At 52.4% G+C, this 26,144-nt stretch overlaps 2 protein-coding genes across 3 annotated transcripts in view; one reads left to right on the top strand and one right to left on the bottom strand.

Annotated features, from left to right (window-relative positions):
- The first annotated feature begins 263 nt into the window (after positions 1-263).
- SPATA2 (spermatogenesis associated 2) lies at positions 264-11,198 on the top strand. Its single transcript, XM_004462202.4, has 3 exons — positions 264-619; positions 6,500-6,940; positions 7,860-11,198. The coding sequence occupies exons 2-3, from the start codon at positions 6,605-6,607 to the stop codon at positions 9,078-9,080; spliced, it is 1,557 nt and encodes a 518-aa protein (XP_004462259.1). The 5' UTR covers positions 264-619; positions 6,500-6,604; the 3' UTR covers positions 9,081-11,198.
- A 9,794-nt stretch (positions 11,199-20,992) lies between these two features.
- The window catches only part of SLC9A8 (solute carrier family 9 member A8), a 99,777-nt gene continuing 94,625 nt past the window's right edge, over positions 20,993-26,144 (bottom strand). For both annotated transcript variants that reach the window (XM_058287219.2, XM_058287220.2), the window contains one exon: positions 20,993-25,411. In XM_058287219.2, the coding sequence (XP_058143202.1) occupies positions 25,304-25,411 (108 nt within the window). In that variant the 3' untranslated portion in view covers positions 20,993-25,303. The remainder of the gene's footprint in view (positions 25,412-26,144) is intronic.

The raw sequence follows: 26,144 nt of genomic DNA, 5'->3' as shown, positions 1-26,144 counted from the left end.
CGTGGAGCCTCGGTGTTTCCGTCTGAAAAATGGGGGTGAAGGGTCTTTCTGGTAACTCTTGCTCAGACAGTCCGAAAGCACAGCCCCCAGATCATCTCAGCAAGGGCCAGTCGGGGAGGTGGAGGCCGGGGTCGTCCACTGCACGCTCGCACTTCCAAACCGCCACCGCCAGGCGCCTCGCCGGTTTCCAAGACAACCCGGCCAGCCCCCATCCCGCGGCCAACCGAATGTGTCACTTCCGGTCCGTTTATTTCCGGGTCCCCGTCCTAGCCGCGGCACTGTCCTTTCGGCCCGAAAGCGGAGCTCTGCGGTCCCTCTGCTCGCTCTTCTGGGTCCTATTCTTCCTCCACGGTCTGCAACTCGTTACCCCCCGGGAAGGGGCTCGGACCTCTTCCCGGGCCCAGCGCGCAGCCGCGGCCCGGCCTCCCTTCGGACCGTCCCCCTTCTGACGTCACTTCCGGGGCGAGTGTTTCCGGGTCGCCGCTGGTCCTGAGGTACTGGTCTTGGTCCCCAGTACCTGGCCCGAGCGGCGCGAGGCCTGCCGGGCCTGGCTCCAGCGGCGGCCGCATCTCCTTTTTGCCCCTTCCAGACCGGGGCGGCTTCGGCGGCAGTGCCAGGGGTGAGTGTAGGGCGGCAGCGGGCGGAAACTCCCTCTGGGGCTTTCCCGGGCGGAGGGAGCGCTCTCAAGCGGGTACGGGATCCGGGTCCCTTCAAAGCCGGCAGGTGCGACCCGCGGGCTCGCCCTTTCGGCGATCCCGGAACTCCAACTTGTTCTCAGGAGCCCCACTTACTCGGGGGCTGCCTCTCACCGGCCCACGGTGGCTCAGGGCAACTCAGTAGGGGCACCCCCACTTCGGCGACTAGCCGAGGATTCTACCTTGAGGCAGTTGTCGCGCAGTGGCCCCCAGCGCAAGCACTATCTGCAAAACTGGGTTTGTACTCACGTGTGACCTTGGATAAGTCATTTCACCTTATGAGCCTCAGTTGCCTCAATTGTGAAATAGGAATGAACGTACCTGCTAGGGCCGTAGTGGGTGTGAAATGAGATGATGCATGTGAAGGACTGTCCCTGGCGTACAGCAGGCGCCCATTAAGTGATAGCTGGTGTTATTTCATTCACAAGTCGATGGGGAGGGACTGAGTATGAGACTGGGATGTTTTTTTATAACTGATTTGGCCCTGAGAGGCGGTAGAAATTATTCACGCTGGGAAGAGCAGCCGCCAGCTTCTGTCTTCTGCAGAGAGGGGAAACAGCTTCCTTCAGAGCGTCTCTGAGAGGCATCTGCCAACAGAGAAACCAGCTCTCAACACCTCACTTTCGCTGGAATCTCGTAGGGGTGTGAGGACCCCCTGGTGTTTTGCAGCCAGTGGAAGATTCCCTGCGTGAGTCGCAAGAGCCTCATCTTGGGATGTGTGCGCAGGCTTGGGGCGGGCAGGCGGACAGGGGAACTGTTTTCTCCCTGCTCCTGCCTGGATGCTGAGGGAGCTCTGAGCTGCCCGAGGCCAGAGCAGTCACGGGTAAACCTGTGGACGGGGACCGAGGTGAGCCCGCAGTAGCCCCTGCTTGTGCAGGGACCGGGAACCTTCAGATGCTTGGGAAATGTTTTTGCTTGAACAGGCCGACTGAGGTTAAGCCAAGCTGATGCTTTGCCACCAGAATCACTTCAAATTCGATTCCGTGGGACTTAAACTGATATGTCGTTCCTTTGAGATGTTAAAAAACAAAATTTTAACCCTCCCCCTCCCCCCTACTGTGCAGTGTCTCAGTGTCTTCACTGATTTGCTTTTCAAAGGGATTCCAGGTTGTGGTTGCAGGAAGTCCTGACTAGGGACCCTGTGCTGTGTGCATCTGCCTGACTGTGTTAGGGATGTTAATGGTGCTCCCCGCCCCCCCCCCCCACTGGCTCATTTTGGCATTCCAGGCCTTGGATTGCTTGGAGAAATTAACAGCTTCTGTTGCTGGGCTGCCTTGGTCTCCTGTAACCTCGTTGTTTTTGCAGAGAGTGTGCTTTTTGTTCTTGCAGAGTCCTGGGCATAAATTGCTGGCTCTTTGCTCAAAAAAGACACCAGCTATGACCAGCTACGGGGCTGCCTGTATGTTCAGAAAATGTATTCAGCAGGGATGATGTCAGCCGCTTCGCCGCCAGCCAGTGTCTGGCCAGCCTCTCCTCTTGGCCCTTGAGCTTACATCATGAAGAGATTTGTAGCTCTTCAGCCTTATTCTGTGTGGGAAGATGTGAATTTTGCTACTACAGGAATTTTTAGATCTTGTCTATGCTGGCTCTGCCAAAGTGAATTCTAACTTAGCCGAACCCTTTCAAGTAAAACTGTCCAGCAGATGAAGCAGGACAGCTTTGTTTAAAGCACCACAGAGCTTAAGAGTTAGGATTTCGGCACCAGACATAGGTTCAGATCTCAGCTCCACTTCTTGCTAGCCTTGTGACTTAGTGCAGGTGACTTGGGGCTGTCCTGTAGATTGTTTTCATAGAGCAGTTCGCCAAGGGCCTTCCTGTAATAATGGTCTTTGGTACTAAATGTCATAACAAATGAGTGAGCCAGCCTACAGCCTACATGTGGGAAAAAGCCCAGGCTTCAGGGCTTGCCAGCCCGTGTTCCCATCCCAGCTCTAACCCTCTCAAGCTCTGTCATCTTAACAACTAAGCCTAGGTTTTCTCATAGAGTTGTGAAGATTAAGCAGGACACTGCATTTCAGTTGGAAAGTTCAGTGCTTGGCTCACGGTATGACGACGATAGTTGTGTTTCTGTCTCTTTCCTTAATTATCTTATAGCATTCACTTTTTTTTTTACCTTTTTCCTCACCTGCCTAGATTGGTTCAAGATTCTTAGTAGGTAAGTCTCTCGTCCTTGATTTCAGGATTTCAACCGCAATTGGGCTGTTTGGATCCCTACTCCTTGTTTATTGTTTGCCAGCAACAAACAAGTTGTGGATCAGATTATGGGTGATTAAAGAGCAGCAGATGCTGACCTGAGCTTGAGGGTGGCAGAATTTGTGAAAAAAACCAAATAAACCAAAAACAGCCTCTTGAACTCAAGGCTAAATTCCTTGCAGAATAATTAGTAGGAGTGTTTAGGTGGATTGATGCCCTCTGTTTAAATGGTTCTCAGATGTACTAACAAAAACAAATGAAAAAACAGTCCCCTGGGGCCAGAGGCAGGATGAAAGCAGATCTTAGAAAAATTTAAAAATGGCAAATGTGTATGGGCCTTCATTTAGCAAAGAAAGTGATGAGTATCTTTTTTTGGGTGGCAATACATTTTTATTTTGTTAAGAGAATACACATACTACTCGATAAGCTCATCCAACTAAAATTAAGAGCAGGACTATATTTTCTCAACTGCTGCCCCCTACTCTGCTCCCACCCCTTCCACCCCCTACCTTCTCCCTGTGCCCCCACTGCACCTAGCCCTGAACCTGTCGCAAAGGTAGGTGCTGGGTAAATACTTGCTGAACACAGGAATCATGGGTGGTGGGAGGAGTCTGGGTTTCAAGTCAGAGTACCAGGCTTGGAATCTTGGGTCCAGCGTTTACCAACCCTGAGCTACTTGGAGCATCTGGTGCCAGTGTTTGGAGCCTTTGTTTCTTCTCTCCCCTGCTGATCTCCCAGGTTCTTGGGAGCTATCAGTGAGAAACCGAAGGGGTGGCATCATGAATGCCCACATTCTTTGCGTTACTTCTTTCCCTGTGCCAGGCTCTGTTAGGCAATGTGAACAAGACACACTTGCTTTGCCTTGGTGGAGCTTACTGGATAATGGGGAGAGGCAAAGAGAGGAAACTGGTAAATGAATGGCTAAAGCTGATAATTTCAGATTGTGATTATCTCAGGATAATGGGATAATGAGGGCCAGGGAAGGTGGGAGTTACTTTAGCTGGGGTGGTCAGGGAGGGCCTCAGAAGCTGATATTTGAGAATAAACCAGCAACGGGGATACTCAGGAAGAACATAACAGGCAGAAGGAACTGTGTGTGCAAAGGTCCTGAGATAGAAGTGAGCTGGGCATGTTTGAGGAACAGGTGGAAAGTCCATGTGGCTGGAGCTTAGCATGAAGGGAAAGACTTCTAGGAGTGAGCAGGGGTCCAAATTTATCCTAAGTGGATTTGTGTTGGCCTCATGTGCTCCTCAGGTTTATTTGTTCCTGAAACTTTGGGCTCCCTTGTCAGGGTAGTAGGTTGGGGTGGGGGTGGGGTAGCTTCTCTGTGTCTCTAGTTCTGCAGCTTATTTCATGCTCACCCTCAGAAATCTAAGAAATTGTGGAGAGGCCAGCTGACTGACTCTCTGAGACAGTAGACGATTTCTTGACCTCATGAGAGCTGCCAGGATTGTAGGCCTTCAGGTCCTTCCGAGCTGAACTGAGATTTGGGAGAGGATTCCACAGGTCCATCCCAAGTCTGCTGCGCTCCTCTAGTCGTTCCTTGCCATCTTGCACGATCAGCAGGAGCCTCCTTCACTCAGACAGCAGTTACTTAGGAAGCGCCTACTCTTCCGCCCCAGCCTGGTGCTGAGGTTGCCCTGCTGAGTAAGATGCCACAATCCCTGCACCCATGGAGCTTGTGGGCAGCAAAGGCAAATGCCATGTCCACCCCCAGCTGGAGGTCTTAGCCTCTGCTGTGATCGTCCCTTCTTGAGAATGCTTGGCATCCGGGGGGGCGGGTAGCACCCTTCAAACAACAGGAGCTGTTGCTTGCACAGATCAAGGGCTCACGTGGAGCCAGCACTGGGCAAAGTGCTTTCCACATTGATCACATATAATCCTCACACCAACACTGGATGATAGGTCTCATCAAGAAAGCAGATGAGGGGAAGCGGACTTGGCCCAGTGGATAGGGCGTCTGTCTACCACATGGGAGGTCCAAGGTTCAAACCCCGGGCCTCCTTGACCTGTGTGGAGCTGGCCCATGCGCAGCACTGATGTGCGCAAGGAGTGCCGTGCCACACACGGGTGTCCCCCATGTAGGGGAGCCCCACGTGCAAGGAGTGCACCCCGTAAGGAGAGCCGCCCAGCGTGAAATAAAGTGCAGCCTGCCCAGGAATGACGCTGTACAACACGGAGAGCTGACATAAAAAGATGACGCAACAAAAAGAAACACAGATTCCCTTGCCGCTGACAACAACAGAAGCAGACAAAGAAGAACACGCAGCAAACGGACACAGAGAACAGACAACGGGGGGTGGGGGGGGGAGGCTGAAGGGGGGGAAGGGAGAGAAATAAATTAAAAAAAAAATTAATCTTAAAAAAAAGAAAACAGACTCAGAGAGGTTACGTAACTTGCCCAACTAACTCATAGAAGCAGAGCCAGGGTTCACACTCAGGCCGTCTGGCTTCCAAATCTGTGTTCAGAACCCCTGGCCTGTGTTGCTACCCCTGGCTCTGGATGAATCTGAATTTGCTCCCAGCGTTGTGGCACCAAGAATATATATTGCTGGATCCATATGTGTCCTGCTAAGTGTCTGAGCAAATGCAAGATTGTATAAATCCTGTTTGTTCCAGCTCAGAATGTTCTATCTTCCCTCTTATGCCAAGGGCCTGGAAAATGCTCTAAAGGTAAAGAGGAACACAGGCTATTGAAGGCAGATAAAGCACTTTCCAGGGGAGAGCAGCTCGAGTGATCTCTTAAAAAGGCAAATATGATCACGTCCCCTTCCCTTGCTTTAAAGGCTTCAGTGGCTCTTGGAATAAAATATAAAAATTTTTACGTGCTCTGTGAGCTTTGGGGATTGGGATCCTGCTTAAAATAGCAGATTCATCTCTTATCACCCCCCACCCCTGCCCCAAGTGCTCACCTCTACTTCAGCCCCACTGGCCTTTCTCTTGACACACCAAGCTCCTTCCTGCTTCTGGAACTCTGGGTATGATGGTCAAGAGCGTGGACTTTGGAGCTAGGCTGCCTGGGTTCTGAGCTCAGCTCTGCCTCTTAAATAGTTTTGTAACCTTGAGCAAGTTTCTTACCATCTCTGTGTCTCAGTGTTAACATCTGTAAAACGGTACTCACAGCCCTCTCCTAGGCTTGTTGAAGATGAAATGAGTTAGCACGCGTGAGACGCTTGGAGGGGTGGCTGGCCTGTAGCAGGCGCTCGTGGCGTTAGCTCAGGACCCTCCTCCCAGCTTCGGCCCCTCGTGTCACACCCTTCACCCACGTCTTGGCCTGGCAAACTATTCCTTCTGGTCCAACCAGATCGGTCACTGCCTCGGGGACCTTGCTTAACTCCCCTTTCTCCGTGGGTGCCCCTTGTATATATTGCTTGACCTCAGAAGTGTCAGTCACGTTTTTCATTTGTGAGCTCAATAAAGTCAAGGATCTTCTGTGTTTCCACTGTGTCCTTCCACATAGTACAAACCCAGTAAATGTGTGGAGAGAGTGAATGGGACTGGTGGTGCACCGTAGGACGAAGGCCAGTTCTGTTTTTCGCTTTGCCTCGGCCGGCAGAAGCTGGTGTGGGGGCCACATTGAGGAATGACGAGTCTCGTTGCTCCCTTTCCAGCGACTCTGCAGGTCCAAGTGAGCAACATGGCAGAGCTTTTAGCGAAGCCCCTGCCTCTCGCCCAGAAGCCTTGCAGGAGATAAGGTAGCCGCCCCTCGGGATTGGATGGGGAAGCCCAGTTCAATGGATACGAAATACAAGGATGACTTATTTCGGAAGTACGTGCAGTTCCATGAGGGCAAAGTGGACCCTGCCCCCGGCAAGCAGCAGCCTGACAGCGATGAGTACCTGCGGGTGGCGGCCTCCACCCTGCTCAGCCTGCACAAGGTCGACCCCTTTTATCGATTCCGGCTGATTCAGTTCTACGAGGTGGTGGAGAGCTCGCTGCGCTCGCTGAGCGCCTGCAGCCTGCGGGCCCTGCACTGCGCCTTCAGCCTGCTCGAGACCGTGGGCGTCAACCTCTTCCTCTACCCGTGGAAGAAGGAATTCAAGAGCATCAAGGTAAGGTCTAGGGAGGAGCCCCTCCGGTGGTCTCCCTTCGTCCACCCTGGGTGGGGTTGTGCCTGTTGTTGCCCTCCTCTGCTCCCAGGCCCTTCCGAGCTCCTTGCCACCTTGGGGATGACAGCCAGCATTATCCGCCAGCTCCCTACGCAGCCTGTCTCCAGTGTCATCTCTTAACTGGGTTCTCTGCCCCAGCAGCTCACATTTTCAGGAAGGGTGGGGCTAGGCCTGTCGGCCAGGGCGAGGCTTTGGCTTTCTCTCAGTGGGGTGGGAAGCCGGGCAGCGAGGGGAACTGGCTTGCGTTTGAAAGGAGCCTTCTGACTGACTGTTGTTGGGGAAATGGCCTGTAGAGGGGCAGGAGTAGAGCGGGGAGCCGGGATAGGAGGCTGTCATAGGAATCTGGGTGCAGTACGAGAGGACGGTGATTTGGATGGAGTGGTGCAGTGGCTAAGGAGGAAAGCAGATGAATTTGAGAGAGAGAGAATTCCAGAATCTCCCAATGGCAGTAACAGCTCAGGAGAGCTTCCACAAATAAGGCTGCCAGTCTGACATGTTATTCAGCCTTTCACAGAAAGGCCAGAAGGGAATATTCAGGCTCATTGGGTGCTCTTTCTGTCATCCTATCCCCTCTGTTCATCATGTGTTCCTGGCTTCTCACAAGAGCTTTGCCTTTGCGCCCCATGTTTGGGTCCTGATGCTTAGGAAAGGAGCTGCTGTGCAGTTTCCCTCACACCAGTCCTTGAACTCTTTGGAGGCGGTAGCTCTGCCTTCTGTGGTGAGAAGCTACTGAGATATTTGCTTTCCTCTCCTCTCCCCGTATGCTCCAGTTCAGAATTGGATGTGCTTTGCTTTGCCACAGTCCCTGTTGTGTAGCTCAGAGAGAAATCCTGGCTTTCTTTTTCTCCCTGCTTCCTTCCAGACCTACACGGGCCCTTTTGTTTATTACGTCAAGTCAACGTTACTGGAAGAGGACATCCGCACCATCCTGAATTACATGGGCTACGTGCCCGAGTTGGGGACTGCGTACAAGCTGAAAGAGCTAGTGGAGACCGTCCAGGTGAAGATGGTCTCCTTTGAGCTCTTTCTGGCCAAGGTGGAGTGTGAGCAGATGCTAGAAATTCACTCTCAAGTGAAGGACAAGGGCTACACGGAGCTGGACGTCGTGAGTGAGCGCAAGAGCAGCACAGAGGATGTACGTGGCTGCTCCGACGCCCTGCGGCGGCGGGCCGAAGGCAGGGAGCACCTAACGGCCTCCATGGCCCGGGTGGCGCTCCAGAAGTCAGCCAGTGAGCGGGCGGCTAAGGACTACTACAAGCCCCGTGTGACCAAGCCCTCGAGATCAGTGGACACCTACGACAGCTACTGGGAGAGCAGGAAGCCACCCCTGAAGGCCTCCTTGAGCCTGCGTAAGGAGCCGGTGGCCCCAGAGGACGACTTCAAGGATGAGATCATCCGCCCATCCCCCTCACTTCTGACCATGTCCAGTTCCCCCCATGGCAGCCCAGATGACCTCCCACCCGCCTCCCCCAGTAATGGCCTTGGCCTGCTGCGCAGCACCTACTTCTCCGCTCAGGATGACGTGGATCTGTATACTGACTCGGAGCCCAGGGCCACCTACCGGAGGCAGGACGCCCTGCGGCCGGATGTGTGGCTGCTCAGAAACGATGCCTACCCCCTCTACCACAAGCGTTCGCCCCCCGCCAAAGAGTCCGCACTGTCCAAGTGCCAAAACTGCGGGCTGTCATGCAGCTCCTCCCTCTGCCAGCGCTGTGACAGCCTGCTTGCCTGTTCCCCGGCCTCCAAGGCCAGCGCCTTCCCTGGCAAGGCCTCTGCTCATGATAGCCTGGTCCCTGGGGCATCTCCTCGGGAGAAGTACTCGGGCCAGACGCAGGGCCTCGACCGGCTTCCACATATCCACGTGAAATCCAAGCCCTCCACCACCGCCACTTCCCGCTGTGGCTTCTGTAACCGCCCAGGTGCCACCAACACCTGCACCCAGTGTTCAAAAGTTTCCTGCGACAACTGTCTCAGCGCCTACCATTACGACCCCTGTTGTAAAAAAAGTGAGCTGCACAAGTTCATGCCCAACAACCAGCTGAACTACAAGTCCACCCAGTTCTCCCATTTCGTGTCTAGATAGACTCGATCTTGCACCTTCCTGCTACAAGGGCTACACCACTGACCTTTCTGGTTTCATGGTGAAGAAGTATTAATGCATTGATCTTGGAAGCAGAGGCCTGCACTTGACCATTCAGGTGCCCAGGGGATTGTGGGGCTGGCTGCCCCCCTTGTGGGAGTTCCCTTGGCTATCCTTAACTCCGACATTTCAACTGATGGCTGCTTTGTTGTTTGACAAGGGAGAGGGTAGCACTTCCGTTCAGATTAATTTTTGCTCATCTCTCCACTCCCTAGTGTTTTTTGTTTGTTTTCTTTTTTAATGGCTTTCTATCTCTAGGACTCTTGTCACTCCTTCTTTTCTCCCTCCCTACCATGAAGCCAACTTGGACTTCAGGTCACTTTCAAAGGCCCACCTGGAGTGGCGAGCCAGAGGTCTGTTGGCTTGTGAAATGAGCCCTCCTGCCACACCCGGGCCTCTCCCAGTGGCTCATCCCTCTCCACTCCTGCCCCCAACACAGGCGTCCCCACTGGACTCCCCTGCTCCCCAACTTCTGCACCTCTTTGGGTTTCAAAGGCTGAACTGAGGCCAGTATTAGCTGAATGTCATCCTGTCACCAACACAGCTCATTTCAGCCCACGGTATTTGTGAACTTTCTCCAAAGCATTGAAGTGTGGATCTTCCACAGCAGGACTGACTTTTTTTTTTCCTTTCTCTCGTTTGCACATGCCTCTTCTCTTATATTGTAAATAGATATTTTTGAGATTTATTTTTAAATAAATATTCAACTTGCCATGTGTTTCAAAGTGGTTAAAAGTTAATTATGTAGCTATTTATGAAAATGCCCTGGGCTCTTTAGTCTTCCAAAGGAGGGACTTCTGTCCTTTTTTATTGTATCCTCCACTCCCCACTGCCCGAAGGGGCAGGAGAGGAACAGAGACGATGCCCCTTTTCCTTGTGGAGAGCCACGCTGTCTTCCCTACAATAAATCTCTGTACACCTACCTCCAGTGTGCACTTACGGGCGAGCGCGGGCGCCGAGGGTGGGCTGTGCACCTGCTGACTGTGGACATCTAGTGTCTGTTCAGGGACCTCACCCTTGGGATCTGCAGGTCTTTGGCGCGCGTCAAGCGTGAACCTTGCACTCCAAACTCAAGTCTCGTTTCAGAAGGAAAATCATTTGGGATTCCCACCACCCCTCCGTCTTAGTCCTTTTCTCCTCACCTGTTTCCTGGACTCTTCTGCCACAGCATTTGCACTAAAAATGGGCAGGAATTGGCGTGCACCTATTAGACAGACCTCAGATAACTCAGCTGAGCCTAAGCACGTCAAACCTGAAGGCCCCTACACTCCTTATGTGAATTACTGACCCCTGGATTTTCCTTTTGGGGGTGCAGAGCAAGAGCAGGGCAAGAGTTTGAAAAGAAAGCAGCTTTCCTTGTGAACTAATAACTGTTAGCCATGAGTGGTTGAGATGTACAGAATGCTATGGGAACTTGCCACGCAGTGGGGCTTTCAGGTAGGAGGTCTTCACCTCTTGAACAAATTTAGATCTGGCCGAGTCCTGAGGCCACTGTTGATTTGCTGATATTCTTGCCACTCAATTGAGTGATTTTAAAGGTTTTCCAAATCTTAGATGACTCTTTTTAAAGATATCTGGTAGAGCCCGTGTAGATAGACATACAGTGTATATATAAGGCTGAATTTCTACCAACTCTATTACTAAGATCAGCCCGGGGCATTCATCTTTGATGTTCTTCCTTTTCACATTTCAGAAGTGTCAATGCCTGTCCCACTCCTGAAAGTTCTAGTTTTCTAGTTTCCATTTCCAGATGGTTCCCACGGCACTGCAGTAACTCTTAACCAACTGTGATGCCACATGACACAGTGAACCAAAAGGAATGACTGACTTGTGCTGAGAGGAATCCACTGTACATATCACAGTCACACTGTTCACAGACTGGAATAAGAAATGCAATGCCTGTGTTCCTTCTTGGTGTGTATCTTGTATGAGGTTGCTGTGATTGAGATAGTTAAATATATGCTAATTTAAAAATGCACATGTTTTGCATTTGATTTCTACCAAGCGTTGAAATGTTGAGAGATAACTTAAAAAAATAATAAATTGTCTTCCATTGTTAAATGTGGTGTTTGAGGTTTTATGTTCTTTTCCTTGCTGCTTTGAAATTTGGATTGCTTGGGCCTTTTGGGTTTTTTGTTGTTGTTGTTGTTCAAGCCATATTTAGTTCTTTAATCATAGGACTCAAATTTTCTCCTCCATGAAACTACAATAATAGCCAGCATTTGAGTGTTTATACCATGTACCAGGCACTCTAAAGGCTGAGGTGGTAAATGTGTGATCTCGTATAACAGCCTAGTCATCCTACCACAGCCTATAAAATGTTGACGATCCCATTTTACAGATGAGGAAGCTGAGGTACAGAGTTCAGCCAGGTTTCCCAAGAGATGATCATTAGTGGTAACTGATAGGCATAAATGACACTGAATGACGTTGTAGGACAAATGAATTCCATTTTAATCTTTTTGACCCCTTTAGATGCCTCCAGAAGGAAGTCCCAGTTTGATGCTAGCTTGGCTTTTGCAAAGTGAGCAGCACCAGACTCAGGCCTTCGGCAGGCTCTTAGCTAGGTTTTCAGTTACCTTCTATTTAAGACAGGCCATACTGCTTTTCATTTAGTGACATCTCTTTTTAAAGTCATTGTAAGGTGTTTTTTAAAAATTAGCGCTAAAAGCAAAACATGGCAAAAACCTTGAGGGTGGTGTGAGGGCAGCTGAGTTCTGGGCAGTCCTGGCTGCAAGCACCACAGGGCCTCTGGGCCCACCTGCTGACCACTGCTGGCTTCACGAGGTCTCTACCAAGGCACTGGCTGAGTAGACCAAGGCCCAGGTGTGGGGTTTGGTTTTAGCTACAGCGGAGGAAGTGGCACTGCCAGCCTTGCTGCTGGTCTCTGCTTCCCTGGAGCAGCAGCTTCCTAGAGGTGAATACCAGGCGTGGGAAACCGCAGGAGGCGGGGCACCGGCTGGGCTGTGGATCTGAGCGGAGCGGGGACATCAGAGCAGATTGCCCAATTTGTGTATGTAAATGACCTGTTTAAATGTCCCCAGGTCCACCTGGTTCTTCAGCTCTGCTCCAGGCTCTGAGCACCCCACAAGCCTGAGTTGGAGAGAGGGATGAGAGCTGGGACAGACACCGCTGGTCACCACCCCCTCCCCCCGCCCCGTCTCCTCTCGCCCTGTCTTGGTATAGAAGCCCTGGTTTTCAGTCAGACACGGCTGTCCAGACTAAGGACCGCATTTCCTGGCAGCTCCTGTAGCCAGGTGCGCCCAGCGACTAAACCAGGTCCCTGGAAAAGTGCTTGGTATGACTTCTAAGGCATGCCCTTCAAAGACCTTGCTCTTCCCTGGCTGAAGGTCTGCGATGGCTGGAGATGGAGCAGCCATATGAGGCCCTGAGGGGAAGTCAAGTGAAGAGGATGGGGGCTGGGGGGATCCTGATGCTCAGGGAGCTGCCATAACCCCTCCCTGTGCCACCTACCTGCAGTTTCTACATTAGAACAGTAAACTATTATCTTGGCTTAAACCACAATATTCCCACATGCCTATTTTTAAAGCCTTTTTTAAAAAACAAAACTAGTAAGTGTACTAAAATGAATTCTTGTGTACATTGACTCCCACGAGTTATCAAATTGTGACCAGTCTCCTTTCCTCTCTACCCCATCCATCCATGTCCTCTACTCCTGAATTACTTTAAATTCCAGACATCATCTGTTCATAAATATTTTAGATACCTCTAAAAAACAAGGGCTCTTAAAACATAGTACCATGATCACATCTAAATTTTTAAAATGCCTTAATATCAGTGAATACCCAGTTAATGTTCAAATGTCAAGTTGTCTTATAAATTCATGTTTTGAAAAACAGTTTGCATCAGGACTGAAATAGCACAGTTGGTGGATGGATATATTTTTTTCTTTTTTTCTGAGGTACTGGGGCCGGGAATTGAACCCAGGACCTCATATATAGGAAGCCAACACTCAACCACTGAGTCACATCGGCTCCCCTGAGTTGGTGTTTCTGTTTGTTTGCTTGTTCTGTTTTGTTTTGTTTTTAGGAGGCACAGAGAACTGAAACCAGGACCTCTTGTGGGAAGCAGGTGCTCAACCTCGTGAGCCACATCTGCTCCAATAAATCTTCTTTTTTTAAAATTAATTTACTTTATATATTTATCTCTCCCCTTGTTGTTTGTTCTCACAGTCTGCCGTTGCAGCGCGGGCCAGCTTGCCTTCACTAGGAGGCCCCAGGATTCGAGCCCGGGGCCTCACATGTGGTAGATGGAGTCCAATCACTTGAGCCACATCTGCTTCCCCAATAGATCTTTTAAGTCAAATAAAGTCCCCATCTTTTTCTCATTTTTGCCTTGTAGTTTATTTGTTGAGGAGACTGGATTGTTTGTTGTGTTCCCCAGAGTTTAAATTTGGCTTATTGCAGCCCACCTGCTGCTGTTCAACATGTTTCTCTGTTCATTAAATCTGTAAATTGGTAGTTGCGTCTCTAGGCTTGCTCAGATGCAAGTTTGATTTTTCTTTGGTAAGAATGCTTCATAGACGTTATTCCTTACATCAAGAGGCCTGGAACGTCGACTTCTCTCCCTTTGCGACCATTAACAGCTATTAATGCTGCTTAGTACTTAGATCCATTATTTCACTGGTGGTTACAAAAATTAAAATATGCCAATTCTATATTCCTTCTTTGTTTGGTAACCGGAATCTTTCTATAAAAAGAAACTTCCCTGGGGTGATAGTCACACCAGTCTACACATATGATAAAACTGCACAGAATTAAATACAGACACACTTAACATACTGTCTCCTCTGCAACTTGCTTTTTGCCCCCTCAACATTTTGAGATTTATCCCTCTTGATATGTTCGTGCTAATCTCATCCCCCCTGGGCACTTCCCCTGCTGTAGAGTCATCCACTGCTTCACTGTGCCACAGTTCAGCCCTTCTAAGGAAAAGCGTGTAGGTTGTCTCCAGCATTTTGCTGTTACAGACATTCTTGTACATGTCTTGTAGGTGATGCAGGTGTGTATGAGGATTTCTTTAGGGCAGGGGTGGGCAAAATTTTTCTGTGAAAGGCCAGATAGCAAATGTTTAGGCTTTGCAGGCTGAGAGACAAAATCAAGGATATTCCGTAGATAGTTTGATAACGAGAGAAAACCAATATCCATAAAATTTTATTGATGAAATTCAAAACTTTATTAATGGACAGTGGTATCTGAATTTCATGTAATTTTCACATCATGAAATATTCTCCCCCACCATTTAAAAATGTAAAGCCTGTGGACAGTACAAAAATGAAAGGTAGGCTGGATCTGGCTCCTGGGCAATAGTTGGCAACTCTTGTTAGAAGTTGTAAATCTAGGAGAGCAGTCGCGGGGTAGAAGGGCTGTGAGGGTCCCTAACTTTCCTGGGCACTGCCTGGTGTTCCTTACATTAACTCCATCAATTTGAACTCCCCTTGGAGAAGGATAGCCCCCCATTTCTGGAGCGCTCTATATATTGCATCCAAATGCTCCTTTGAATGCATCTATCCTATAGTTTGGATTTCATTTATAATCATATTTTGAAAAGCAAGAATTAACATTGTGTGTTCCTTATTATTGAATTAATAAATGTTTGGCAGAAATAGAAAATATATTCAAGCAGCAAGACTTTAAAAATTATCCATAATCCTTCCATTCAGAGAGAACCAAACAAAGTTAGAGCTTGGCATCTATCCTTCCAGGTTTTTCCTATATATACCCACACCCCATTCATTTAATTTAATTTTTAAAAGCTATTGATGTCTATAATGCTTTGAAATTGGTATTTCTCACTTTGTGTAATTGTATCAGGATTCTTTTTGCTATAACATAAAACTCAAGCAGAAGTGGCATAAACTTTAAGGACATAATGAGATCAGGAGGGAGGGCAATTCCAGGATTAATTAATTCACTGGTCCAACAGTGTCCTTATGAACCCACACGCCTTCTGGGTTTTTGTCTTCCATCTTCAGCGTGTTGGTGAATCAAAATGGCTGCAGCAGGTCTGGGCATTACCTCCTCATGTAATGGGAGGCAAAGGCCGGAAAATAGGAAGAAGGTGCTTCCCTTCCTTGAGTGTCTTTTTGAGAGTTTTCTAGAATTTCTAGAAATTCTCAGGGACCTTTGAAGTGGGTTGAATGTGGCTTCCAAAGGATACATTGACCTGGGACCTCACAGTGTGGCCTTATTTGGAATTAGGGTTTTGAAGCTATAATTAAGGTAAGGAGCCTGAGATGGGGGATTGTCGTGGATTAGGGTGGGCCCCAACTCCAACGACAAGTGTCCTTGTAAGGGACAGAAAAGAAGACAGAGGCAAAGATTGGAGTTACACGGCCCCAAGCAAAGGCACAGCAAGTGTCGCTGGCAGCTCCGAGCAGAAGCCAGAGAGGCACGGAGTGGCTTCTCCTTCAGAGTCCCCGGAGGAAATCAGCCCTGCCAGCACCGTGACTTCAGACTCCTGGCTCCCTGACCGGGGAAAGAATACACTTCTGTTGTTTTAGGTGCCTAGTTTGTGGTCATTTGTTACAAGAGCTGTGGGAAACTGCTAACAGTGTTGTTTCATTCTCCTGCCAGAATTCCTCAGCCAATCCTGGGCAAGGGGAGTGGAAGGATCAGGGATGGCTGGCAACGCTTATGTGCCCCGTTACCCTTTAAGCATATGGTCGCCTGTTACACAAACAAAACTGGGGTCTCTGAGCAAAGGAGACGAGGCACGGGGAAGAAAGGCTGTTTGGGCAGGCATCCAAAGATCTGCCACGTTAGGGATTACCAGGTATGTGTCTGAGGAGGAATGGATATACTTTTTTTTTTTTAAGATTTATTTTACTTATTTCTCCCCGCCTCCACCCCCCATTTCCCCTGTTGTCTGCTCTCTGTGTCCATTCACTGTGTGTTCTTCTGTCTGCTTGTCTTCCCATTAGGTGGCTCCAGGAACCGATCCTGGGACCTTCTGGAGTGGGACAGAGGTGATTACTCTCTTATGCCACCTCAGCTCCCCTGTTCTGCTACATCTTATTTTTGCATTCTCTGGCTCCACCCGCTCTCCATGTTGGCTGGCACTCCTGCCGGGGGCGGCTTTTCCCACACGAGGTGGCGTTCCCACACAGGGTGGCTCTCCTGTGCGGGACCACATTCCCATGTGGGCTGGCACTCCACGTGGGCCAGCTCGCCGCGTGGGCCAGCTTGTCCTCACCAGGAGGCCCTGGGCATCGAAACTTGGACCTCCTGTATGGCAGATGGGAGCCCAATTGGTTGAGCCGCAGCCATTTCCCAATATACTTTTTAAAGTATCTACTAAAATTTCTATTCCTTTGATTGTTTTCGGCATTTTGAAATCACTAACATTTAAAGAGAGGGTGAAAATTTTATGTCTCCTCTAAAGGTAGCAAGATACTGGCCTAATACATTTTATTTTATTTTATTTTATTTTTTTAAAGATTTATTTTTTATTTATTTTAATTCCCCTCCCCTCCCCCGATTGTCTGTTTTCTGTGTCTTTTTGCTGCGTCTTGTTTCTTTGTCCGCTTCTGTTGTAGTCAGCGGCACGGGAAGTGTGGGCGGCACCATTCCTCCGCAGGCTGCTCCCTCCTTCGCGCTGGGCGGCTCTCCTTATGGGTGCACTCCTTGCGCGTGGGGCTCCCCTACGCGGGGGACATCCCTGTGTGGCACGGCACTCCTTGCGCGCATCAGCACTGCGCATGGGCCAGCTCCACGCGGGTCAAGGAGGCCTGGGGCTTGAACCGCGGGCCTCCCATGTGGTAGACGGACGCCCTAACCACTGGGCCAAAGTCCGTTTCCCCCTAATACATTTTAGATGTGAACATCTTTCCACATGCTTTCATCTTGAATGCCTGACAAATATTCTGTCGTTATTTATCTCACCAATCCCCTATGGATGGTCAAAAGCGTTTTCAGTTGTTCCTCAAATATTGCCAGGATGACCATTCTTGGGGTCAAATCTCTGTGCACATTCATTATGTCCTTAAGGCAAATTCCCGAGTGGCATTGCTGGGTCAAAGCAAATGGGCAGGGCAGTGGATTTGGCTCAACTGATAGAGTGTCCGCCTACCACATGGGAGGTCCAGGGTTCAAACCCAGGACCTCCTGGCCCATGTGATGAGCCAGCCCATGTGTAGTGCTGATGCCGTGCCATGTAGGGGTGTCCCCTGCATAGGGGAGCCCCATGCACAAGGAGTGTGCCTGTATGGAGAGCCGCCCCATGCGAAAAACGTGCAGCCTGCCCAGGAGTGGCGCTGCACACATGGAGAGCTGATGCAGCAAGATGATGCAACAAAAAGAGACACAGAGAGCAGACAGCTGGGGCGGGGGAGAGAAATAAAAATAAATCTTTTGGGGGGGGTGTGTGTGAAAAAGCAAACGGACATATTCAGGTGTTTGATATATGTTCACTATGTTGGCCACTGGAAAGTTTGGACCAGCTGGCCCTCCCATCAGATGTGAGTGGACAGCTCATCTTTGCCACAGACTAAACTGATTGTGTTATTGTGGCCTTTTTCCGGTTCTTCTTCTGTTTGCATCAGGCTATTGCCAGACAGCTAGCTGTCTGTGCAGGGACAGCTCCTGGTCCCTTTGGCCTGAGGACCAGGCTGGCTCAGCGGACACTAAAGCCCCCAGGTCTCCTGGGCACCTTCCTCCCTGGGCAGCGGAGACACCAGTGCCTGCCTGCTCTCCTACAGGCTCATCCACGGAGGACCCCTCTTATGGGGCATTTATTGCCTGCCCGGCCCAGAGCTGTGTTCGCCTTCTGGCTCCCTACTGCCAGCAGGGCGTACTTAGGTGGGCTACTTTCATGATGCCATGATGTCTTCAAAGAAAGAAAACTAAGGCTCACAGAAGTGACGTAACTTCTCAGCATCACATTGAGCAGAACCCCCAGCTCACACTCTGCACTCTGGTGCTTGTGTCTGGTCCCAGACTGGGTGCTTGGGGACCTGGGTCCTGTGCCAAGGCTGGTGCAGCCTCACTGTGACCTGGGGCCGACCACAGAGTTAGCAGATTTTCAAGAGGGCTTAAGGCAAGCCCTGCAAGGGCAGGGTGGGGGGTTCTCCCCAGCAGCCTCCGCTGAAAGCCCAGAAAAGCTAGGGAGCAACTGAGTCTCTACAGGGACAACTCAAACTAGGACCCTGGGCTTTCTGGGCCTCAGTTTTGCCACCTTTAAAATGGGGATTTGACTAGAATGGCCCCTGGGGCTCAGCTCTAGAGTATTTGAAAGTAGCCCACCTAAGTACGCCCTGCTGTCAGGCCTGGCCAGGTGTAAACTGTGAAGAGCAAATTCTGCTTCCAGGAGTCCTCCTCAGGGGGGACTATCTGCACGTGGGCCCAGGGCCGTTCACGGCAGCATCGATGGCAAACGATGGGAAACACGTCCACGTTCCAGCCACCCATGCGAGGGAATGCTTTAGAGGGTTTTTTTTTGATATGGAATGGTCTAGAAGATACATTGTTAAATGAAAAAAGAGGAAAAATCATATGTGTTGTGTCATTTATATAAAAAATGTATACATGTGTTTGCATGTAAATACATAAGTTATCTGGAAGGATTCATGAGCGCATGATAGCTTTTGGGGAGGGAAACTGGGAGCCAGAGGATGGGTTGGGCATCACTTTTCACTCTGAGTACTGTGCAAATATTAATTTTCAAGAAGTTTTTGGGAGGTGGACATGGCTCGACTGATAGAGCGTCTGCCTACCATATGGGAGGTCCAGGGTTCAAACCCAGGGCCTCCTGGCCCCTGTGGTGAGCTGGCCTGTGCGCCTGCAAGGAGTGCCATGCCATGCAGGGGTGTCCCCCGCGTAGGGGAGCCCCACGCGCAAGGAGTGCGCCCTGCGTTGAGCCACCCCACGCAAAAAAAGCGCAGCCCGCCAAGGAGTGGCACCGCACACACAAGAGCTGATGCAGCAAGATGACACAACAAAAAGAGACAGATTGTGGTGTCGCCGAGAATGCAAGCGGACACAGAAGAATACACAGCAAGTGGACACAGAGCAGACAATGGGGGGGGGGAGGGAAAAGGTGAGAGAAATAAAAATCTTAAAAAAAAAAAAAAGCAGTGTAAGGAAGACAAGCCCCCAATATTGGCGCTCAGCCCCCCAGGCACCATTGGCCTCGGCCTGTCCTGGGCTCCCTCAGCACCCACTGCACAGCTGGCTCCACGCAGCCACCCTGAATTCTGAACATGGCTCTTCTCCAAGTGAAGGTGGAGGTTCACTGGTCCCTGCTAGGGACAGCTTGACTGAGGTCGAGGGCAAAGGGGCCATGCTCCAGCCAGCTCCCCCCCCAATTCTCCTCATGGCAGAGTGGGGGTCGTGGGGCCTTCACTTTTAATCCCACTTCCAGTTTTCTGAGCGCTAAGGAAAACACCTCCCCCCTTACTTGCCCCCGCCCACCAATTCCTCAGAAACCAGCTACCTAACAAATGCCCATCACAGCTCACTGGGCTTTTTCTGTGAGAAGAGTGTGGCAGCACAAATGACTGAAAAGTAGCCAGTGCCCTCTATGGCAGCTGCTGCCCAGAGCCTACCAGGACCCCTTCTGCCCTCTTTACTAACGGAACTCCATTTGGCGCAGGGTGACACTCCTTGGCAAAGCTCCAGTTCTCATGCTCCCCTGGAGTTAGGGGTGGCCTGGGAAAACTGTTTGACATTTGTCCACGTCCCCATCACTCTCCTGTCTCCCCGACACTGAGGCCAAGCATGTCATCACACTGTCATCAACTCGCAAAGTTTTTGTTATGGTAGAGAATTATTTTCCTGACTCCAAATCTCCGTCAAAAGTGGGAAAATGATGCTACAATGTGGACGAATCTATTTGTGCTAAGTGAAATCAGACAGCCACAAAAGGACAAATACTGATGGGTGCAGTTACATGAGGAATCTAGAATAGTCATACCCAGAGAGTCAGAAAGTAGATGAGAGGTTACCAGGGGCTGGGGTGGTGGGTGGGAGCTACCGCTTACGGGGTATAGTTTCTGGAGTGATGAAGAAGGGTTGGTAATGGACGGGGGTAGCCCTGCTCTGTGAATGGAACCAGTACCACTGACTGTACACTCACACATACTTACGTGGTAAGTTACGTCTACGCACGGGGGCAGTGGGCGCTGCCCAGCCCTGCTCCCTCCTCGCAGTTCCCAGCCAAGTCGCTGCAGGTATTTGGGCTTGCGGTTTGGCAGTCTTAGTCCACTGGAGGTGCTGGGTGCTTTATTCTCCTCCCCTCCTCCTTTGGCTGTAGGAAGGTGGGTGTGGGGAGGAGTTGCAGGGTTGGAAGGAACCCGAGGAATTCTTCCCTGCCTTCCAGAAGGCCCCATGCCTGGGTCAGGACAATTCTCCTGTCGGCTTCATTTTATGTTACGTGAATCGGGTGCCTGTTGCCACCAGCAGTTCAGATGCCTTCTGGAGGCATGTGGGCGTGTACAGAAAGTCATGCCCAAGACTTCCCTCATCTGGTGCCGCCACCTTCTACTGGAGAGTGTGGGCAAGCCCCAGCTCCCGCTCCCCCTTTCACCACCGGGCAAAGGCGCACGAGGGCGAGCTGCCTCCAGGTGGAAGGGGACCAGCCTGGCCCTGGGAGAAGAGAACTCCTGCGTCGCTGGGAGGAGGGGCTCCTGGCACCCTGAGGAAAGGGCAGGGGGTGGGGCTGGGGGCTTCCCCGAGGCCTGTCGCCTCACTTGTCCCGCGCCACACTGCAGATGTGGCCAGCAGCCCCCAACCTGCCTGAGCCAAAGCAATACGTGGAGCTGGCACAGCCTGGGCGTGGGCCCAGAGCCGCACATGTCCCGGCCATGTGACCCGCGGAAGGTAAACATGGAGACGGGCTCTGATTAGCAGCATTTGTTTTTATTTCTAAATCAATCAATCACTCCCCAGCTCCGTTCTTGTGTTCCTTCTAGAATTCCTTAGGGAGTCCTGAGCGATCAACAGGAGGCCCCAGCACCGCAGTGAGAGGCCCCAGGGCCCGCCGGCCGCCCCTCCCCAGTCCAAAGCCCATATCCAGAAGAGCCGCAAACCATTCCTCAGAAACCAGCTACCTAACAAATGCCCACCACAGCTCACTTCAGATAGGACAAGAGAATAAGCCTGGCCTTCCCACAGGTCCTTAAAACAAAACAGAAACAGCACCTGAAGAAGTTCATTTTTACAAGAAAATTACCAGAAAGAATACAAGCTTCAGATTGACCTTGAGAACAAATCAAGCTCTGCGGGAGCTGTATTTGGAGAAAATGTTCAATCCTTTGGGTGGGCCCTGCCGTCCTGGCGGCCAGCCCCGGCTCCTCAGAGCAGGGCGGAGGCTGGTGGCTTCCTTTAGGCGGATAAGCAGCAGTCCCTGTCCCGCCCCGCCCCAGAATCGCTACAGGCAACACGCAGGTCAGCCAAGCTCACACCAGAGGGGCCGGGAGCAGACTAACTCCGGGAAGAAAGGCCAATGTGCTTCTTTCTTTTCCTCTGGGGCTGGGTTGGCTAGGGTGATGGAATGGGTAAAAACATGGTGAAAAAGTAGGGTAGGTGGGGTAGGGAAAATTAGAAAGCCTCCCTTCGTCACATGGTACCAATGACAAGGGACGTCCCTGAATATCTAACGTCCTGTGTTTGAGGAACGGTAGAGGCCGAAAAGGAGAGGAGTGTGGCTACTTGGTCTCGCTCAACCTTTACTTCTGACTGTGGCGTTTTCATTTAAAACTTACAGCCAAGGGGAGCAGGTGTAGCTCAGTGGTTTCAGTGCCTGCATCCCATGTACGAGGTCCTTTAAAATAAATACATAAATATAACCTACCGCCGGGAGTTTGGGATACTGTGATCCTGGCAGAACAACTTCTCAATGGGTCTGGCCGCCGCGTGAGACACGCTTCAGCTGTGGTGTCCTTCCCACAACCAGCGAGAGCAGCCCAGCTGGGGGGGGGGGGCGGGGATGCAGACCACCTTTTTTGCATCTGAAGTCCCAGTCAGAGGCCGCTCACTGCTGCTGAGACACCCCTCCCGGCACTTGCTTCAGGGCCCAGTTCTAAGACCAGGGCCACAGCACGTCAGCTGCACCTTGACTACGGGCCTCGGCCTCGGCTGTGGAGAGGCCAGCCCCTGCCCTGGCCCCCACCTTTCCCACTTCCAAAGCGGAGTGGGGTCCTGGCTGCCCACCTTGCTGAGAGCTCCGCCGGGTGCATGCGCCCCTGCAGGTACATGGACCTGGGCCGTCGTGAGGCTGAGTCCTGCTGACAGCACCTTGCCGTGGAGAGAGAAGGATCCCCGTTCACCCATCCTGCAGCATCGCGATAGGCCTGAACGGCTGCGTCAGGGCCTCTCTGGGCTGACTCGTGCGCTCAGGAGCTGATGGCGTTCTGGGCCAGGCCCTGCCTGCAGCCTCTTGCCAGCAGGGCCCGCCGAGCAGCCCCCTGTGAAGAGGCAGCTGGCTTCTGGCATGGGGCTTTGGTTCTAACTCTGGGCTGAGGGGCTGAGCACCAGACAGGAAACTGCAGAGCTGGGCAAAGTCAGCTTCTTGCTCTGTGAGGCCTCACACCCCAAGCCGCAGGGCGTGGCTGTTCTGAGGGGCTCCACACCAGGCGTTTATCCCAAGAAGTGGTTCAAACCACAGGGCTCGCTGTGCAGGGGCGGCTGGGGTCCTGGGGCCCGCGGCAGGGCTTCCGGAGCAAAGGCCACTGACGCACTACCCACCCTTCCGCTCTCACTGAGGCATTATTCCCTCCTCTACAGGCCATAACTCTCCTATCCCATGGCTTAGACCTCAAAGAAAATATAGATGCAGGAAATTATGGTTAAAATGGATAGACATCTGAAAAAATCTACCAGAAAAAAATATCTCCCTGGCCTTTTCTTCCTGCCATGTTTTAAGAAAACCCTTTGCCGGCGCAGACGACTGCGCAGGGGGAAGTGCTTCCCCTCACCTGAGTGCGCCAGCTGCCGAACGCCCCGTCAGCCAGCAGGGGGCACAAGAGGCTCGCGGGAGAGCCGGGCTGGCTCTGGCAGCTTCCGGCAGCAGAGCCTCGAGCCTGCCCACCCAGGCCCCAGCTCCTCCGCTGCTGGGTACAGTGTCTTTTTCAGGTCTCAACTGAAAGTGGAAGACCAGGCGACACAGGGCTGGGGCTCGGGGACGAGGAGCAGTCTGAACCGGCAAGTCCCAGTCTCCTCGTTGCTTCTGTGAACTCAGCCAAAACACAGCCTGGCAAGCTAAGTTTGCAAAGCAGTTTACCTCTGAGATCAGACCCTAAATGAGAGAACCATCTGTGAAGACCGGTGTCCTGGCCTCAGAGCCCCCAGAAGCCAACCTGGCTCCCAGAGCTGTGGGCCATCGTCCCCCATTGCTATTACCTCTCTCTTCACTTTTCCACGCTAAGGAAATGATGGGGCCAGAATCACACAAGGCATTGCTCCTTCTGTGGGGATATTAGGTGGAGTATAATGATCCTGTTTTGGCTCAAATTATGGGGTTGAGGTGGGGATTACAAAAAGATAACTGGTCATATTATAACTCTATCAAGTGTAGACTTAGGTTCATGCATAGAAAGGAAACCACGTGCTTCCGGCCTGTCGGGCCTTACTAACATCTACAGCTTGGAGCGGCCCTGTGTGCCCGGCACAGCCTCGGGGGACACGCGAGCCCAGACTCCCAGCCCAGGGAGTCAGGGGCCAGGCTGGCCCCTCAGAGAGCCAAGGACGTGCACGTGAGTTAAGCCACACGAGAGGGCTGACCTGGGCCCAAGGCCTCAGCTGTGACCCACACATGGGAGGCCAAGGGTCTGTAGATGGCAAAGGCGAGCAGTTCAGCGGCTTGTTAAAGGGCAGGCGAGGAGAGGATGCGAAATTCAGTTAACTCCACCTCGTGCTCATGTGACTGACACCTCTACGTCACAAAATGGCCCAAGAGGCAGGGACCAAGAGACTGTGCCGTGTGTGTGTGGGGCCTGTGCAGGCACGCTGAGTCCTGGGGCAGCAGTGGCTGCTCCGGGGGCACAGGGCAGGCTGTGAATGCCTCCGACTCCAGGTCACTGGAGGGGGGGGGAAGGGAGGGGCCGAAGGGGAGCTCCAGGCACTGCCCTCATGCTTGGTGAGCGTGGGAGACGAATGGGACCCAAGACAGGGACACAGGAGAGGGGAAAGTGGAAGAAACCTCTGATTAGCAGTGAAGGTGGCAACCAGTAAATGGTGGGGCAGAAGCCACAGGGACAAGGACCACCGAGCAGGGGAAGATCATGGCGAGGGAGGGGCTCGGGTGGCGGCAGCCACTACTAGGCTCTCACTACTTTGTAACCCTGCACGAATTTAAACCGAGTGAAAAGGCCGCAGCTGCTGGCCCGCACAAGCCCTGTACCTCTAGCTTTTCCCTCTAGAGGGCACTCAGTCCCTGCAGTAAGGCTAGTGCCCCCCAAACCTAGAGACACAGCTTCCAATGGGCTGCTAGAGAAGCCCGTGCCCTCGTGATCGGCGGCAGTGTAAACATTCACAACTTTCCCAGGGAGGCCTGGGGGCTGCCGCCCCTCAGGGAGATGGCCCGGAGGCCAGCGGGGCAGGCAGGAAACACAGCGGGGAGGGGGAGGTTTGCCAGATGTCTGGGCGCCACCTCCAGGTCAGGGCTGCTGCTGAGGAGGCCCGCAGGCACCCTGTCCCCTGGCTCACTGCCTGCCAGCAGACCCCATCGTGGCCGGCCTGCTCCTGGGTCACGCCAGCTTGTGCTGAAGGCAGAGGCTTGGGAACGACAGGAACGGTCTGAAAGCAAGTGAGCCCAGCACACCCCATCACACAGGCCGCGGTGCTCCAGGCAGGCTCCACGCACGGCTGCCTCCCGCAGGCACCTGTCGGGCTTGGCTGCAGAAGCAGAGTGCACATTTCACCTGGGACAGGTGGTCACTCCAATCCAAGCAGCATGGAGAGCAGAGGTTGGCCCACGGAGGAACGGGGCTGAGGCGTTTCAGAAGAGGCCAGCTGGCTCGCAGGCTGGGGGAGTTTCCGGTTAGAGCAGCTCCTCGGCCCTCACGTCACCCTGCTTTCTTGCGTCCTGAAGTCACCGCCAAGCGCGCGCTTCCGGGTGGCCCCTGTGGGTGTCTGTGGGCAGCCAGTACCTGCCCTGGAGCTGGAGGGAGGCGCTGGCGGCTCTGCCTGCCCGAGGCCTCGGCCCAGCCGTCACAGCAGCTCCTGCTCGTCGTTCTCCGACCCTGAGGGGCCCTGGCGCACCTCCTCGTACCACTTGTTGGTGAGGGACTTCATCTGGATGCGCCCGTGGTGGAGGTCCTGGGGCAGACACAGGCAGTCAGCCGCCGGGGCCCAGGAAGGGCGGGCGGAGCACCCCGTCCCGTCCCCGGAGTCTGGGGGTGCGCGTGGGGGGGTGTGGGAGGCGGGTGGTGACCGGCCTCCAGCCATTTCCAAGCGTTAGTGAACCAACCCGAGCGGGACGTCCCCTTGTGTTGTGGGGTGGAGGCAACAGGACACAGCACTCAGAGGCAGATGTGCAGGTAAAACACAAAACCCGGCCTCTGGTCCCAGCTCTGCCACTCAGTAGCTGCGTGACCCTGGGCGCTGATTTCCCCACTCGGCCTTATCCCACCAGCTGTCAAGTGCGATAACAGCTGCATCTCCTGCACAGGCTGCTGGGGGATGACGTGATGCTTTCACCTAAGAGGCTCTGAACAGAGCCTGGCTCACAGCAGGGCACGCATACTGACAAAAGAAGGAAAGTGGGGAGCAGCAGTTGAAAAGTCCCTGCCCCACCCCAAAGCCGAGTTATCCTCCCTGCACTTCCATGGGGCAGGATGAAGGTTTCGGCAAAGCAGGCCCAAGCTGGTCCCAGGACATCCTTGTTGCCAGGAGGCCAGCAGGGGAGCTGGAGCAAGAGCCCTGCGCTCCAGCCCCTGCCTAGCGCCCTGGCAAATCTGAAGCTCCCACTCTTACTCCTCAGCTCAGATCCAGTGGCTGATCCATGTCGAGGACTCTAGCGTCCAGGAAACCCCAGGTGTGTTAACAAGTT

This window comes from Dasypus novemcinctus, chromosome 24 (genome assembly GCF_030445035.2).
Source record: "Dasypus novemcinctus isolate mDasNov1 chromosome 24, mDasNov1.1.hap2, whole genome shotgun sequence".
NCBI lineage: Eukaryota > Metazoa > Chordata > Mammalia > Cingulata > Dasypodidae > Dasypus > Dasypus novemcinctus.
Note: the sequence above shows the minus strand (reverse complement) of the source record. Positions and strands in the feature narration are given on the sequence as shown.

Coding starts and splice junctions, on each gene's coding strand:
- SPATA2 (XM_004462202.4), top strand. CDS start 6,605: ATGGGGAAGCCCAGTTCAATGGATACGAAATACAAGGATGACTTATTT. Junction 6,941..7,859: donor AGGAATTCAAGAGCATCAAG/GTAAGGTCTAGG, acceptor GCTTCCTTCCAG/ACCTACACGGGCCCTTTTGT.